Below are 18295 nucleotides of genomic sequence, written 5' to 3' on the forward strand. Positions count from 1 at the left end.
ACTTACACACACTGTAACCCAGACTTACACACACTGTAACCCAGACTTACACACACTGTAACCCACACTTACACACACTGTAACCCAGACTTACATACACTGTAAACCACACTTACACACACTGTAACCCACACTTACACACTGTAACCCACACTTACACACACTGTAACCCACACTTACACACACTGTAAGTGTGGGCAGCAGGGTAGCATGGTGGTTAGCATAAATGCTTCACAGCTCCAGGGTCCCAGGTTCGATTCCCGGCTGGGTCACTGTCTGTGTGGAGTCTGCATGTCCTCCCCCTGTGTGCGTAGGTTTCCTCCGGGTGCTCCGGTTTTCTCCCACAGTACAAAGATGTGCGGGTTAGGTGGATTGGCCATGCTAAATTGCCCGTAGTGTCCTAATAAAAGTAAGGTTAAGGGGTGGGGTTGTTGGGTTACGGGTATAGGGTAGATACGTGGGTTTGAGTAGGGTGATCATGGCTCGGCACAACATTGAGGGCCGAAGGGCCTGTTCTGTGCTGTACTGTTCTATGTTCTATGTAACCCACACTTACACACACTGTAACCCAGACTTACACACACTGTAACCCACACTTACACACACTGTAACCCACACTTACACACACTGTAACCCACACTTACACACACTGTAACCCACACTTACACACACTGTAACCCACGCTTACACACACTGTAACCCACACTTACACACACACTGTAACCCACACTTACACACACTGTAACCCACACTCACACACACTGTAACCCACACTCATACACTGTAACCCACACTTACACACACTGTAACCCACGCTTACACACACACTGTAACCCAGACTTACACACACTGTAACCCAGACTTACACACACTGTAACCCAGACTTACACACACTGTAACCCACACTTACACACTGGATCCCACACTGTAACCCACACTTACACACACTGTAACCCACACTTACACACACTGTAACCCACACTTACATACACACTGTAACCCAGACTTACACACAGTACAGCCCACACACACACACTTTGCAATGGCCCAGACACATACTCCAAACCACTCGGACACACTCCAATGCACCCACACTCCGATCCACACACTCCGATCCACACACTCCGATCCACACACTCCGATCCACACACTCCGATCCACACACTCCGATCCACACACTCCGATCCACACACTCCGATCCACACACTCCGATCCACACACTCCGATCCACACACTCTAAACCCACACCCACAAACCCAGAATCAAACCCACACACACACTACAACCCCCACACATACTCTCCAAACCACACACACACTCCAACCTACACAGACTCCAACCACACTCGTACACCTCCAACACCCCCCCCCCCCACACACACACACTCCAACCCATACACATACTCCAACCCACACACACACACACTCCAACCCATACACATACTCCAACCCACACACACACACTCCAACCCACACATACACACTCCAACCCACACACACACACTCCAACCCACACATACACACTCCAACCCCCACACACACCCTCCAACCAACACACACTCCAAACCACACACACTCCAACCCACATACACTCCAACCCACACACACTCCAATCCAGACACTCCAACCCACGCACACACACTCCAACCCACATACACTCCAACCCACACACACTCCAACCCACACACACTCCAACCCACACACACTCCAACCCACACACACTCCAACCCACACACACTCCAACCCACACACACTCCAACCCACATACACTCCAACCCACACACACTCCAACCCACACACACTCCAACCCACACACACTCCAACCCACACACACTCCAACCCACACACACTCCAACCCACACATACACTGCACCCCGCACACCACACTCCAACCCACACACATATACACTCCAAGCCACAAACATACACTCCAACCCATACACACACTCCAATCTACACACATACACACCAACTCCCTCACCCAGCCCCACACACACATCCCAATCTACACACACATCCCAATCTACACACACCCACACGCACGCACTCCAATCCACACACACGCACGCACTCCAATCGATACACACACGCACTCCAAACTAGACGCATGCACTCCAATCCACACGCACGCACGCCAATCCACACACACACGTGCGCACTCCACTCCAACCCTCACACACGCATACTCCAACATACATGTCGCATATACACTCCAGCCCCCGCACACACACCCCAATCCCCATCTGCACACACATTCCCACCAACACTAGTTCGAAGACAGAAGGTTCTAACTGGGCTGTTTGTGTAGACACAATCCAGCACATAATGCACGGGATAAATAGCCTGTTTCTGAGCTGGAACACTCTGCAATTCCAAAAAAGTTGTTTGAATGGATAGTCATATGTTACTGATGCAGCCAGAACACCCAGGATGGATGAATCCTAACAAGGCCGATCTTTAAATTAATCAGGTCTATTGTGTACAGACTACACTGTGAAGTGTGTGCCCAATGACCCCACCCAGGCTCAGCTGCACAATTTATTGGCACATGTTGGTGTTTAGCTTAGCAAGTGTGCAGACAATAAATGATTTATCCTGTGAGATGCCTGAAGGAAAGCTGTGTGATAATAGTTTACTGTTTATACTGAAGTTTCCTCCACCTGTAATTAATGTGTTGCTGGAGACTATTGAAGTGATTACAGTAGGGGGTAGAGAGTTTAAAAAAATTCTTTCTCAGGATGTGGAAGTTGCTGGAGAGACCAGTGTTTATTGACCATCCTTCTTTGCCATTGAGAAGATAGTGGTGACCCACCTTCCTAAATACCACTGAATGGCTCGCAAGGCCATTTCAAAGGGCAGTTATCAACCACATAGCTGTGAGTCGGGAGACACATGCAGGTCAGCTCGGGTAAGGAGAGCAGATTTCCTTCCCTAAAGGACATTAGTGAACCAGATGGGTTTTTACAACAATCCAGTAGTTTGACAGTTATCATTACTAATGCAAACTTCACCTGATGAAGGAGCTGCCCTCCGAAAACTAGTGATTCCAAATAAACCTGTTGGACTTTAACCTGGTGTTTTAAAACTTCTTACTGTACCATTATTAGTGTCTTAAGTAGCGTGGCAATTTGTGGTGAGGAAGAAACACTTCATGAATTGTGAATTGCCCCAAGTTGTTAATGATTTGAGCTGTTCCACCTTTAACCTCACAAAAAATAGTAAGTCATGAAGTTTCTCAGTTTGAATGTTGATCGGCAATTAAACACGCAACAGAAAGTTAGGGCTGGTATTCAAGAACATAAGGACCTTTTTAATATTGAAACTTATGTTTCTATTATGCATTCAACCTCTCTGACCCACAAAGGGGACAATTAAAACTGTGGAATCTCAACTCTGTTGGTGGCATATAGCGGCATTTAAAACTTAATTTTCCATTGTCTCTTTTTCTCTCTCAATCTAATTTTTCTCCACCTCACTTTATTTTTAATTTGACTCTAAATCACCTCATCACTTTCACCTTTGATTTTCTGTTTCTTTATCGATGGAAAGGATGAACGCTTTACATTTATATCGTACATCTCAGACCTAGGGACATCCTGAAACATTTGATACTTTATGAATGGGTAGCACAGTAGTACAGTGGTTAGCACTGTGGCTTCACAGCTCCAGGGTCATAGAATCATAGAATTTACAGTGCAGAAGGAGGCCATTCAGCCCATCGAGTCTGCACCGGCTCTTGGAAAGAGCACCCTACCCAAGGTCAATAGCTCCACCCTATCCCCATAACCCAGTAACCCCACCCAACACTAAGGGCAATTTTGGACACTAAGGGAAATTTATCATGGCCAATCCACCTAACCTGCACATCTTTGGACTGTGGGAGGAAACCGGAGCACCCGGAGGAAACCCACGCACACACGGGGAGGATGTGCAGACTCCGCACAGACAGTTACCCAAGCCGGATTCGAAACTGGGACCCTGGAGCTGTGAAGCGATTGTGGTATCCACAATGCTACCGTGCTGTCCCAAGTTCAAATCCTGGCTGGGTCACTCTCTGTGCGGAGTCTGCACGTTCTCCCCGTGTCTGCGTGAGTTTCCTCCGGGTGCTCCGGTTTCCTCCCACTAGTCACGAAAGACATGCTTTTAGGTAAATTGGACATTCTGAATTCTCCCTGTGTACCCAAAGAGACGCCGGAATGTGACGACTAGGGGCTTTTCACAGTAACTTCATTGCAGTGTTAATGTAAGCCTACTTGTGACAATAAAGATTATTATTATAGTCAGCATGGATGTAAAATAAAAAAGTGTAATCACTGTTGTAATGTTGGCAATTTGCACGCAGCAAATTCCCTCAAACAACGATGTGATAATGATGTTGGTTACAGAATTTTGACCAAGATATGAGTAAGAAATCACTGTTCTTCTTCAAAACAATACCATGGGATCTTTTATGTCCAGCTGGGTGAGCAGAGAAGGCCTCAGATTGACACCTCATTGACACCTCAGAAGGGCAGCATTCCTTCAGCACTGCACGATTATGTGTTCAAGGATCTGGAGTGGGATTTGAACCATAGCGTTCAGAGTCGAGAGTGTTAACACTGATTCTGACATTTGTTCTCATTTGTTGCCTCCTTTTTTTGAAACTTGTAGTTCCATTTTTAAGCTCTTAAAAAAATGTTGCTTGAAATATAAGCAGAAAAACTTGAATCCTGAAGAGGAGGAATGTGTTGGTCAAACTCTGACACTGCGCAACAGATCCCAGATCATCAGGAAATAGGGAATGAAACAATGAGTGATTGGAATGGCCAAGCAGCACCAATCTGCCAAGTTACTCTTCATCACAGCTAGAAACTAGGTCCAGCAACCGGAATATCCTAATGTCTCTTTTTGAGTCTTTCTGTCAAAGTATGTCTGATATCATTCCTGTGAAGTTGTGGTTTTACTAAAAGGCACTATAATGGGGGTCAAGTGGTGTGAGCACGGGAGCGGAATCATGGTGGGATTCGAACCTGGGTCTCCTTGGGCCAGTGGCAATGTGACTACGCCATCATTTTGTTTACTCAATTTTAACAGAGACAGTTAATGGGAGTTAAAATCAGAACAGTTCATTAGCAAGACAACCTTTATGCCAGGGGTTTATACTAAATGATAGTATTGTTGAAGTTCGCTCAATAGCACCATTACCCTGACAAATTAAGTTCTTTACCCGTCAGTCTGGTCTCAATAAAACTCAAGAGGGATCTGTAGGTATAGTATTATTTATTTTTAAACAACTTGCAAGGCTGACCCACTCTGTAGAGATTCAGAACACATACAGTCTCCTGAAGCTCCCAGAACCATGTGAGGCCGAAGACAAAGAGATCTCTGCACATATCATTCAAATGGCATCAAGTTTCACATACAAGATTCCCATAGGTCATCCTATACACCTCCTGACCTGGCCATATATCCTGATTGGCTCACTTCGCATTCCTCAACCCTGGGCCTCTTGTTACCCAACATCCTTTCACCATCCTCTGCACGAGGCTCCCCTCCCCCCTTTCTGGCCATGCTTTGCTCAATTTCTTTGTTCTTTGTCTGTGAACTCACTACCATCAGACCGGCTCTATCCTCTACATTATTCTAACTAATTATCCTATTTTATATCACATTCGTTTGTTCAATTCCTCAACCCTGGTGGCTTATTCAAATGTATTCAATCTGATTTGTTGGTCTGTTTCATCTTTTCAGTATGACATTGTTGGTCACTCAGGAGATGGATTCAACATCGAGTTAGTCAGAAGTGAAAAAATTCCGAAAAACAACAAGGAGAGACTGCAGATTATGAAGGTAATTTTTGTGATTTTATAATCAGTGAAGTGGGTTTCTTTTACAAAGAGTCACTTCATTGGTCACTGGACCAACATGACAGAAAGCACCAGGAGCTGGCTCAATGAATCATTCTGAGATCAATGGATATTTTTGTTCGACATGGGCATAAAAGGCTATGGATCAATGGCAGGTGAATGGAGTTAAGATGCAGACAGGCCGCGATCTTATTGAATGGTGGAACTGCATGATTCAAGGGGCAGAATGGTCTCATCCTGTTTCTCTGTGTACCAACGTACTACATCCAGCAAAGAGGGACGGTATAGCTTATGTGCCCTAGAAATAGTTGTAGGCCATTGAGGTTCTGGAGCTTTTTTGATATTTGCTGTCACAAATGTGAGACTTTATAAGACGGTCATGTTTTAAAATGTTTCCTTTCATTTAAGGTGAAATAGATTGTCCTGGATAGGGGGAATGATGAGACCATTTCTGGAGAGAGACAACCTGTCTGTTGGTGCCTTGCGACAGATAAAAAAGGTTCATTTGAAGGCTGTGACAGAGAAATTAGAAGTTGACTTAAACGTAGCGTCTAAAGAGGCAGAGATTGTTGAAGAGCGCTTGAACCTTGAGGAGGAGAAGGTTGATCCTAACGGCACTTGGGTTGAGGTAGCTGGAATTCAATTACAAATGAAGCAATTTAAGTTGGAGTCAGGAATGAAGAGACTTGAATTTCAGAGAGGAAAAGAAAGGAGGCTTCCGGTTGCGGCTATGACCAGCTAAGTCGCACGTTTGGCTGCTCCTGCTACAAAGGTGTTTTCGGGCCGATTGGAGGGCCCCAACGGCGCTGTAAGGACAAATCCCGGTGGGGGAAGGCTCCCTGAAGAGAACCAGACCAACTTTATGGTCGGTACCCGGAGTGGGGTGGTAAAGAAAGCAACAGCAGCTCCCAAAAAAAAGCGGGGGAAGAAGACCAAAATGGCGGCCGGTGGCGCACCCGAGGAATGGAGGAAATGGGCGGAGGAGCAGCAGGCCGCTCTCCTGCGCTTCTTTACGGAGCTGAAAATGGAGCTCTTGGAGTCAATGAATGCGACGACCACCAGGCTGATGGGAGCCCAGGCGACCCAAGAGGCGTCGATTCGGGAGCTGCAACAGGAGATGACTGTGAGGGAGGAGGAGGCCACGGTCCTCGTGGGAAAGGTAGAGGTGCACGAGGCACTCCACCTGAAATGGCAGAGCCGTTTTGAGGAGCTGGATACCCGAATGAGGCGGAAGAACCTGAGGATCTTGGGCCTGGCAGAAGGCCTGGAGGGGTCAGACCTCCCGGGATATATAGCAGAAATGCTGAGCTCCCTGATGGGGGCAGGGGCCGTCCCTTCGCCCCTGGAGCTGGAAGAGGCCTACAGGGTCATGGCTAGGAGGCCAAGAGCAAATGAGCCCCCGAGGGCGGTGCTGGTGCGGTTCCAGCGACTCAGCGATCGTGAGAGAGTGCTGGAGTGGGCCAAGAGGGAAAGGAGCAGCAAGTGGGAGAATTCGACGGTGAGGGTCTACCAGGACTGGAGTGCGGAGGTGGCAAAGCGGCGGGCCCGGTACAACCGGACGAAGGCGGTGCTACATGCAAAACGGATCAGGTTCGGAATGCTGCAGCCAGCGCGCTTGTGGGTCACCTACAGGAACCAACACCACTATTTTGAGTCCCCAGAGGAGGCGTGGGCCTTTGTACAGGAAGAGAAACTGGACTCGAATTAGACCCAGGGGATACTTGGCGGCCGTAGCCGCTCGGGTACTTTCAGCTGAATTCTCTGTTTGGATTTTGAACTCTTGCTGTGGTTTTTCTTCTGATGTTTTTTCCCCCTTTGCCAACTTCCCTTAGTTATTGTTATTGTGGTTATTCATGGTTATTTATGGTTATTTATGCTGTTTGGTAGAGGGCGACTGTTAAGTACATTGTTATTTGTTATTTATCTGTTATTTATAATGTTAAGTTGGGGAGGTGGGACGGGGGGGAGAGCAGATCGGGGATATGGGCTCCTAGGGGGGGTTCTTTTACAGGCATGGACGGGGACGGGGGTGGAACTGAAGATGGTGGGGTGGGGTGTGGCAGGGCGAAAGCGCGGGCTTTCCTCTGTTTTCCCGCGCGCGGGGCAGAGGAGGGGGGAGGGGAGGAGTGCGGGGCGTGGCTAGCAATGGCGACCTTTCCCGCGCTGGAGCGGGGCCAGGGAGGAGTGGCAAGGGGGGGGGGGCCCCCCCCCCCCCGAGCCGGGGGGAGTCGGAGTGTGGCAGGAGCAGCCGGGTCAGCGTGAACCAGCTGACTTACGGGAGTACGATGGAGGGTACATCGCGGCTAGGAGGGGTCCTAGCCTGGGGGGGGGGGGGAGGGGGGTTAGGGAGGGACACCGGGTTGCTGCTGAAAAGACCAGAAACGGGAAGTGGAGGACTGGAGAGGTGAGGGGAGGGGGACATCGTCATGGGGAGCGGGTCAGAAGGGGAGGGTCGACCCGGGGCGAGCAGGGAACAGGACATGGCTAATCGGCAGGGGAAGGGGGCGGGTCGTCCCGCGACCCGGCTGATCACTTGGAACGTGAGGGGGTTGAATGGGCCGGTCAAGAGATCAAGGGTATTCTCACACCTGAAGGGACTGAAGGCTGATGTAGCAATGTTACAGGAGACCCATTTGAAGGTAGTGGACCAGGTTCGCCTGAGAAGGGGGTGGGTGGGACAGGTGTTCCACTCTGGATTGGACGCAAAGAACCGGGGGGTGGCGATTCTGGTGGGAAAGAGGGTGTCGTTCGTGGCGGAGGAGGTGGTGGCGGATAAGGAGGGTAGGTATGTGATGGTGAAGGGTAAGCTGCAGGGGGAGAAAGTGGTGATGGTCAACGTATATGCCCCGAACTGGGATGACGCGGGTTTTATGAGGCGCCTATTGGGCCTCATTCCGGGACTGGAGGCAGGGGGCTTGATCATGGGGGGGGACTTTAACACAGTGCTGGACCCCGGGCTAGACAGATCGAGCTCAAGGACCAATAGGAGGCCGGCAGCGGCAGAAGTGCTGAGGGGGTACATGGAGCAGATGGGAGGAGTAGACCCATGGAGGTTTGGTAGGCCGAGGGCGAGGGAGTATTCCTTTTTCTCCCACGTCCATAGAGTGTACTCCAGAATCGATTTCTTCGTGTTGAGCAGGGGGCTGATCCCGAGGGTACGGGAAGCTGAGTACTCGGCCATTGCGATCTCTGATCATGCACCGCATTGGGTGGATGTGGAAATGGGGGAGGCGCGGGACCAGCGCCCGCTGTGGCGGCTGGATGTGGGGCTGTTAGCGGATGACGAGGTGTGTAAAAGGGTCCGGAAGAGCATTGAGAGCTATCTGGACTTGAATGACACGGGTGAGGTGCAGGTGGGGATGGTCTGGGAGGCCCTGAAGGCAGTGATCAGGGGAGAGCTGATCTCCATAAGGGCGCACAGAGAAAGAAAGGAGAGGCAGGAGAGGGAGAGGCTGGTGGGGGAGCTATTGGAAGTGGATAGGAGATATGCGGAGGCACCAGAGGAGGGGCTGCTGGGAGAACGGCGCAGCCTGCAGGTCAAGTTCGACCTGCTGACCACCAGGAAGGCAGAGACGCAGTGGAGAAGGGCACAGGGCGCGGTCTATGAGTATGGGGAAAAGGCGAGCAGGATGCTGGCACACCAGCTTCGCAAACGAGATGCGGCTAGGGAGATTGGGGGAGTGAAGGAGAGGGGCGGGAAGGTAGTGCAGAAGGGGCAAGAAGTGAACGGGGTCTTCAGGGATTTTTACAAGGAGTTGTATCGGTCTGAGCCGCCGACGAGGAGAGGGGGAATGGAGGACTTCCTAAACAAATTGAGGTTCCCAAGGGTCCAGGAGGGGCTGGTAGAAGGGCTGGGGGCGCCAATAGGGCTAGAGGAGCTAGTCAAGGGAATAGGTCAGATGCAAGCGGGGAAGGCGCCGGGGCCAGATGGGTTCCCGGTGGAATTCTATAAGAAAAATGTGGACTTGGTGGGACCGGTGCTGGTACGAGCCTTTAATGAGGCGCGAGAGGGGGGGGTTCTGCCCCCGACAATGTCGCAGGCTCTGATCTCCCTGATATTGAAGCGGGATAAAGACCCCGTGCAGTGCGGGTCCTACAGGCCTATCTCGCTTCTGAACGTGGATGCCAAGTTGCTGGCAAAGATCCTGGCAGCTAGAATAGAGGATTGTGTGTCAGGGGTAATCCATGAGGACCAGACGGGGTTCGTGAAGGGGCGGCAGCTCAACACGAACGTGCGGAGACTGCTGAATGTAATTATGATGCCGGCAGTGGAGGGGGAGGCTGAGATAGTGGTAGCGCTGGACGCGGAGAAGGCATTCGATAGGGTGGAGTGGGAGTACCTGTGGGAGACGTTGGAACGGTTTGGGTTTGGGGAAGGGTTTATTAAGTGGGTGAAGTTGCTCTACTCGGCCCCGATGGCGAGTGTAGTGACAAACGGGAGGAGGTCGGAGTATTTCGGGCTCCACCGAGGGACCAGGCAGGGATGTCCCCTATCCCCCCTACTTTTCGCACTGGCGATTGAACCGTTGGCGATGGCACTGAGGGGTTCAGGGGGGTGGAGAGGACTGACTAGGGGAGGGGAGGAACATCGAGTATCGCTGTATGCGGACGATCTACTGCTGTACGTGGCAGACCCAGAAGGGGGAATGCCGGAGATAATGGAACTATTAGCAGAGTTTGGGGACTTTTCGGGGTACAAACTAAATTTGGGCAAAAGCGAGGTTTTTGTGATACACCCGGGGGACCAGGGAGAGGGTATTGGGAGACTCCCCTTCAAGCGAGCAGGAAAGAGCTTTAGGTACTTAGGGGTGCAGGTGGCAAGGAACTGGGGGACCCTCCACAAGTTGAACTTTTCCAGGCTGGTGGAACAGATGGAGGAGGAATTTAAGAGGTGGGACATGGTACCGTTGTCGCTGGCGGGGAGGGTGCAGTCAATCAAAATGACGGTCCTCCCAAGGTTCTTGTTTTTATTTCAGTGCTTGCCCATCTTCCTCCCTAGGGCCTTCTTCAAAAAGGTGACGAGTAGCATCATGAGCTACGTGTGGGCGCATGGCACCCCAAGGGTGAGGAGGGTCTTTTTGGAGCGGAGTAGGGACAGTGGAGGGCTGGCACTACCCAATCTCTCGGGGTACTACTGGGCGGCAAATGTGTCAATGGTGCGCAAGTGGATGATGGAAGGGGAGGGGGCAGCTTGGAAACGAATGGAGAGGGCGTCCTGTGGCAACACAAGCCTGGGGGCCCTAGTAACGGCACCATGGCCGCTCCCCCCCACGAGGTACACCACGAGCCCGGTGGTGGCGGCCACCCTCAAGATATGGGGGCAGTGGAGGCGACATAGGGGGGAAATGGGAGGTCTGTTGGCGGCGCCAATAAGAGGGAACCATAGATTCATCCCGGGGAACATCGACGGGGGATTTCAGAGCTGGTACAGGGTGGGCATACGGCAGCTGAAGGACCTGTTTATAGAGGGGAGGTTTGCGAGCCTGGGAGGGCTGGAGGAGAAGTTTGAGCTCCCCCCGGGAAACATGTTCAGATATTTACAAGTGAAGGCATTTGCTAGGCGGCAGGTGGAGGGGTTTCCCCTGCTCCCCAGTAAGGGGGCGAGTGATAGGGTGCTCTCGGGGGTCTGGGTCGGAGGGGGGAAGATATCAGACATCTACAAGATAATGCAGGAGGCGGAAGCAGCATCAGGGGAGGAGCTGAAAGCCAAGTGGGAAGGGGAGCTGGGAGAGCAGATAGAAGACGGGATGTGGGCGGATGCACTGGAGAAGGTCAACTCTTCCTCCTCGTGTGCGAGACTGAGCCTCATTCAATTTAAGGTGCTGCATAGAGCTCACATGACGGGGACAAGGATGAGCCGGTTCTTTGGGGGTGAGGACAGGTGTGTCAGATGTCTGGGAAGCCCAGCGAACCATGTGCATATGTTCTGGGCATGTCCGGTGCTGGAAGGGTTCTGGAAGGGGGTGGCAAGGACGGTGTCGAAGGTGGTGGGGTCCAGGGTCAAACCAGGATGGGGGCTTGCGATCTTTGGGGTCGGGGTAGAACCGGGGGTACAGGAGGCTAGGGAGGCCGGAATACTGGCCTTTGCGTCCCTAGTGGCTCGACGAAGGATATTAATTCAATGGAAGGACGCGAGGCCTCCAAGCGTTGAAACTTGGATTAACGATATGGCTAGCTATATTCAGCTAGAAAGGATCAAATTTGCCCTGAGAGGGTCGGTACAGGGATTCGCCAGGCGGTGGCAACCTTTCCTTGACTTTTTAGATCAGTGATAGACGTTCGGGGTCGTGGCAGCAGCAACCCGGGGGGGGGGGGGGGGGGGGGGGGGGGGGGAGGGGGGGGGAGGGAGGGGGCAGCAAGGGTCGTGGGGGGACATGCACGACTGTAACGCGGGCAAGTCTGCTCGCTGCTCATGTCTGAAACTGTAGGCTGCCTTGTTTGTTAAGGTTGTCTGGGGGGGGGGGGGGTGGGGAGGACTGGTGCGCGCGAGAGGGCGGGCGAGGGAGGGACATTTGCCTAGAGGGATTGTGTTGTAAATAATTTAAAAATTAGTAGGGGTAAATGTTTGTATGGAAAAACTCTTTCAATAAAAATTATTTAAAAAAAAAAAGGAAAAGAAAGAAAACCTTGGCCGGGTCTCCGTCCCGCCACGCCAGAGGTTTGGTTCGGCACGCAGTCAAGATTCTCCGTTTCGTCAGCTGGTCAATGGGGTTTCCCATTGTGGGACAGCCCCCCACCATCGGGAAACCCCTGGGCTGCCGGCAAAACAGAGCATCCCTCCGGCGGACAATTCAGCCCCTTGATTTTCAAAATGAGAGAGGAGCGAGGAAATTTGAACTCCATAGAGAAAGGCTTAGATTACACCAACAGGTTGACAGTATAACTTGAGGATGACTCCGATTTAAATCCTGGTTTTGATTTGGCAAGGAATATTCACTTCATGCCTCAATTTGGGCTTGGGTCACTGTCTGTGTGGAGTCTGCACGTTCTCCCCATGTCTGAGTGGGTTTCCTCCGTGTGCTCCGGTTTCCTCCCACATGTCCCGAAAGACGTGCTGTTAGGTGAACTGGACATTCTGAATTCTCCCTCTGTGCACCCAAACAGACGCCAGTGTGGCAACTAGGAATTTTTCACAGTACCTTCATGGCAGTGTTAATGTAAGCCTACTTGTGACAATAATAAAGATTATATTGTTGAGGAGCAGGTTGAAATGTACTTTTTGTCCTTTGAGAAAATTGCTGTAAACTGCAATGGCCAAATTAAAGTTGGACTATTATGTTGCAAAATGTTTTTGGTGACAATGGTAGTGAAAAATGACTGTTCTCAATGCCTATCAGTTACTGTTGTAGACTTACAGAAATTTAGACATTTAAGAAAGAAACAGAGTCAGACTTTTGTGAAATCAATAATGTTCAACGATTTCATTCTGAATCCCAATGGTTAATCTCCATGGGTGGTATTCTCCGCTCCCGATACAAATCGGGATGGCCGTCGTGAAATCGGCCGAGGTTCACAACGGCCTCGGGGCCCGGGGGTCTAGGAGCGGGCCTCCGTCTTTCCCGGCCGCGATCTTGTCGTGCCAGAAATGACGCGCAAAACGGCGCATTTGTGAGGTCATCTGCGCATGCGCGGATGACTTCATCGCGCAGACGGCACGAACCGCGCATGCGCGGTGGCCGTCTTTCTCCTCAGCCGCCCGGCAGGACGTAGCGGCTTGATCTTGCCGGGCGGCAGAGGGGAAAGAGTGCGTCTGTTTTGGACGCTGGCCCGATGATTGGTGGGCACCGATCGCGGGCCTGTCCCCTCCCGAGCACAGTCGTGGTGCTCCCGTGCCAATCGGGCCTCTAGATGCCCCAAACGGGCATCTGGCGCCCGTTTCACGATTGCAGCAACCAGGTGTGGTTGCCGCCGTGGTGAAACGGGCGTGAAGGGCCGGCTGCTCGGCCCATAGGGCTCGGAGAATCGACGTTCGCCGTGAAAAACGGCGAGCGGCGATTTTTCCGAGCCCCGGGGGGGGAAGAATCCCTGGGGTCGCCAGAGGGGCGTAAAAACTGTCGGGAGGCCCTCCCACAATTCTCCCACGCCACGTGGGCAGTGGAGAATTCCGCCCCATCTATTTCACCCTAAATCCCAATCAATAAGCACTCGTGATTTCACACTGATTTCCAATCAATAATCTCCGGCAATTTCACTCTGAATTCCAATCAGTAATCTCTATCGATTTCACTCTGATTCCCAATCACTAATCTTCACAAATCTTTCAGTGTTTCCCAATCAACTATCTGCCAGTTAAACTTTGTGATTCCTGATCAATGCTCATTGACAGTCAGGATTTACTGCAAGAGACTGATAGCATTTATTCAGTCGCAGTTCATTAAGATTAGCAGATAGCACGTAAATATTATTGGAAGTTAGCCACCTTCCAAGATATATTTTTTCTGTGGTTGCATCATACTTTCTATGGTGGAATATGATGGTTGAACTATATTTGCGAAACCAGGATATTTGAGAACATGGTCCAGGCCTGCTTATTGTTTTTGTTGCGATTGTGCATGTGGTCCGACATTGATGAATGTAACGTCTTCCTCCTTTAGACGATGCATGCCCATGCCCAGTTTTGCATGAGTGGCGACCATACCCTTGAAGGAACAGAACACGCAGTCCAGGAGATTGCCAGGGAAGAGGCAGATGAACGTTTTGTCATTGTTCTGAGTGATGCTAACCTGGAGCGGTACGGCATAAACCCTGAAAGATTTGCCCGAGCCTTGACTTGCAACCCTCAGGTTAATGCTTTCGCCATTTTCATTGGATCCCTGGGCGACCAAGCAGAAAGGTATGTGCACAAAAATTATGAACTTTACTTGTTCTTTGGAAGCAGAGACAATAGTGACATTTAAGGGGCATCTTGACAAATACATGAATCGGATGGGAATAGAGGGATACGGACCCCGGAAGTGTAGAAGATTGTAGTTTAGTCGGGCAGCACGGGCTTGGAGGGCCGAAGGTCCTGTTCCTGTGCTGTACTTTTCTTTGTTCTTTGCTCTATATGTTGCTATTCAGCATATTCCACATATACGCAAAATATGGTGATCACCATTGTCCATCACCAACAGTGACTCAGTAACACCACTTCTGGCCAAGTGGTGAAGAACTTATCTTCCAAACTGCACCTATGGCAGATGGTGAGAAGGAAAAACCAACCTGACCTCATCCTCATCGGTCGCAGATGCAGTTATCTGTGACAGTATTGGTCTGAGTGACCAACCGCACAACTCTTGTGGAGACAAAGTCCTTTCTTCACACTACGGAACCCTCCATCGTATTGTGTGGAAGCATCACATTTCTAAATTGGATAGAGGCAAAGCAGCAACTCAAGACTGGGCACCCATGGGGCGCTGTGGGCCACCAGCAGCAACAGATTGTACATAACCACAATCTGTAACCTTATGGCCCAGCATATCCCCACTCTACCATGACCTTCAAGCTAGGGGATTGATCCTGGTTCAGTGAAAAGTATTGGAGCTCATGTCTCGAGCAACACCAGGCACACCTAAAAATGTGGGCTTTACCTGGTAATCTGCAACTCAGGAATTTAAGTATCATATAATCAGGCTAAACATGGCATAGAGTAGGCTAAACAACAGAAGCTGCATGCGACAGACAGAGCTAAGCAATCTCACAACTAATCGATCAGGTCAAAACTTTCCAGCCTGACTATATACTGTCTCAAAAGTGGTGGACGGTTAAGCAACTAACCTGAACATCCCATCCTCAATGATGGCAGAACCCAACACATCAGTGCAAAGACCAGGCTGATACATTTGCAACCATCTTCAACCCAGAGTGTTGAGTCAGCACTCTGCAGGGTGGTAGCACAGTGGTAAACGTTTAGCCTGTGCAGGCCCCCCGGGGGGCCTGCACAGGCTAAACGTTTCGAGGCTGATGGAGGAGAAATTCAGGAGGTGGGACGCGCTGCCACTCTCTATGGCGGGTAGGGTCCAGTCAGTTAAGATGACGGTGCTCCTGAGGTTTTTGTTTCTTTTCCAGTGCCTCCCCATATTGATTCCTAGCTATCTGGACCCCAAGATATCTAAAGCTCCTCTCCGCCCTCTTCAACGGGAGCTCTCCTATCTCCCTCTCCTGGTCCCCCAGGTGCAGCACAAACAGCTCACTCTTCCCCACGTTGAGCTTGTAGCCCGAAAAATCCCCAAACTCCCCAAGTATCTTCAACACCTCTGGAATCCCCCCCGCTGGATCCGCGATGTACAACAGTAAATCATCTGCGTACAGCGACAACCGGTGTTCCCACCACTCCCCCCCCCCCCCCCCCCCCCAACCACCACCACACAATCCCCCTCCAGTTCTTCGAATCCCTCAGCGCCATGGCCAAGGGCTCAATCGCTAACGCGAAGAGCAGGGGAGACAAGGGGCACCCCTGCCTCGTCCCCCGGGAAAGCCGAAAGTCCTCTGACCACCTCCCATTCGTCACCACACTCGCTACCGGGGAGCTATACAGCAACCTAACCCAGCTGATGAATCCCTCACCAAACCAAAACCTCCTCAGCACTTCCCACAGGTAGCTCCACTCCACCGTGTCAAAAGCTTTCTCCGCATCCATCGATGCCACTATTTCCGCCTCCCCATCCGCCTTCGCCATCATCATAACATTAAGAAGCCGCCGTACATTGACATTCAGCTGCCTCCCTTCACAAACCCTGTTTGGTCCTCATGGATAACCATCGGGACCACATCTTCCACCCTTCTGAACAGTATCTCAGCCAACAACTTTGCGCCACGTTGAAGAACGAAATCGGCCTGTAAGACCCACACTGGAGGGGGTCCTTATCCCGCTTCAGGATCAGTGGGATTATTGCTCTAGTCATCGTCAGGGGCAGAGCCCCCACTTCCCTCGCCTCATTCAGGGTCCTCACAAGCAGCGGGCCCAGCAGATCTGAAAACTTCTTATAAAATTCCACCGGGAACCCATCAGGTCCTGGTGCTGTCCCTGTCTGCATGCTCCCCAGCGCCTCCATCAGCTCCTCCAACTCGATTGGGGTAACCAGACCCTCCACCCGCTCATCCTCTACTCTTGGGAACTCCACCTTATCCAGAAAACGGTCCATCCCACATACCTCCCTAGGGGGCACCGCCCGGTACAGCCCCTCGTAAAAGGATCTGAACACCCCATTAATGTCCCTGCCACTCCGCACCAAGTTCCTTCCTGCATCTGTGCCTCCCCCTATCTCTCTCGCTGCCTCCCGTTTCCGGGATGTGGTGGGCCAGCATCCGACTTGCCTTCTCCCCATACTCATATACCGCCCCCTGCGCCCTCCTCCACTGCGCCTCCGCCTTCCGGGTGGTCAGTATATCAAACTCCGCTTGGAGACTGCGACGCTTCCTCAAAAGCCCCTCCTCATGGACATCCGCATACCTCCTGTCCACCCTTACCATTTCTTCCACCAGCCCCTCCCTCTCCGCCCTCTCCCTGTGCGCCCGAATGGATATCAGCTCCCCTCTAACCACCGCCTTCAGCGCTTCCCAAACCACCTGGCTTCTAAATACCCTTCTATACCCCTACGGACCCGCCCACATACTTCCTCCTCTGCCAGAAGCCCCACATCTAACCTCCACAGCGGGCGCTGATCCTTCCCCTCCCCCAGCTCCAGGTCCACCGAATGCAGAGCATGGTCAGATATGGCTATCGCCGAATACTCCGCCCCCACCACTCTCGGGATTAGCACCCTGCTGAGAACAAAAAAGTCAATCTGGGAATAAGCCTTGTGGACATGGGAGAAAAAGGAGAACTCCCTACCCCCTGGCTTCAAAAACCTCCAAGGGTCTACCCCTCCCATCTGATACATGAACCCCCTCAGCACCGAGGTCGCCGCCGGCCTCTTACCCATCCGAGACTTCGAACGATCCAGAGCCGGATCCAACACAGTATCAAACCCCCCGTCTCCAGGTCCGGGATCCGGCTCAACATTCGCCGCATGAAGCCCGCATCGTCCCAGTTGGGGGCGTACACATTGACCAGAACCACCTGCTCCCCCTGAAGTCTACCACTCACCATTACGTATCTACCTCCACTGTCCGCCACCACACTCGACGCAACAAACGACAAGCTCTTGCCAACTAAAATCGCCACCCCTCGATTCTTCGCATCAAGTCCCGAGTGAAACACCTGCCCAACCCAGCCTCTTCTCAGCCTCACCTGATCCGCCACCTTAAGGTGCGTCTCCTGGAGCATAGCCACGTCCGCTCCCAGCCCCTTCAGGTGCGTCAAGACCGGGACCGCTTCACCGGTCCATTCAGCCCCCTCACGTTCCATGTGACCGGCTGAATCTGGGGGGTCTTCCACTTCCCACTGCGCCGGTCAGCCATAGCTCTCCCTCGGCTCACCGCGTGCCCGGAGAACCCCCAGGCCCGTTCTCCACGGTGGCATACCCCCCC

General features: G+C 51.7%; 1 protein-coding gene across 1 annotated transcript in view; it reads left to right on the plus strand.

The window, feature by feature from the left end:
- The window catches only part of vwa8 (von Willebrand factor A domain containing 8), a 489820-nt gene that overhangs the window by 464029 nt on the left and 7496 nt on the right, over positions 1-18295 (plus strand). Inside the window, exons 43-44 of the mRNA XM_038802772.1 lie at positions 5730-5828; positions 14440-14678. Coding sequence (XP_038658700.1) covers positions 5730-5828; positions 14440-14678 — 338 coding nt within the window. The remainder of the gene's footprint in view (positions 1-5729; positions 5829-14439; positions 14679-18295) is intronic.

This window comes from Scyliorhinus canicula, chromosome 7, assembly GCF_902713615.1.
Source record: "Scyliorhinus canicula chromosome 7, sScyCan1.1, whole genome shotgun sequence".
In the NCBI taxonomy this organism is placed as follows: domain Eukaryota; kingdom Metazoa; phylum Chordata; class Chondrichthyes; order Carcharhiniformes; family Scyliorhinidae; genus Scyliorhinus; species Scyliorhinus canicula.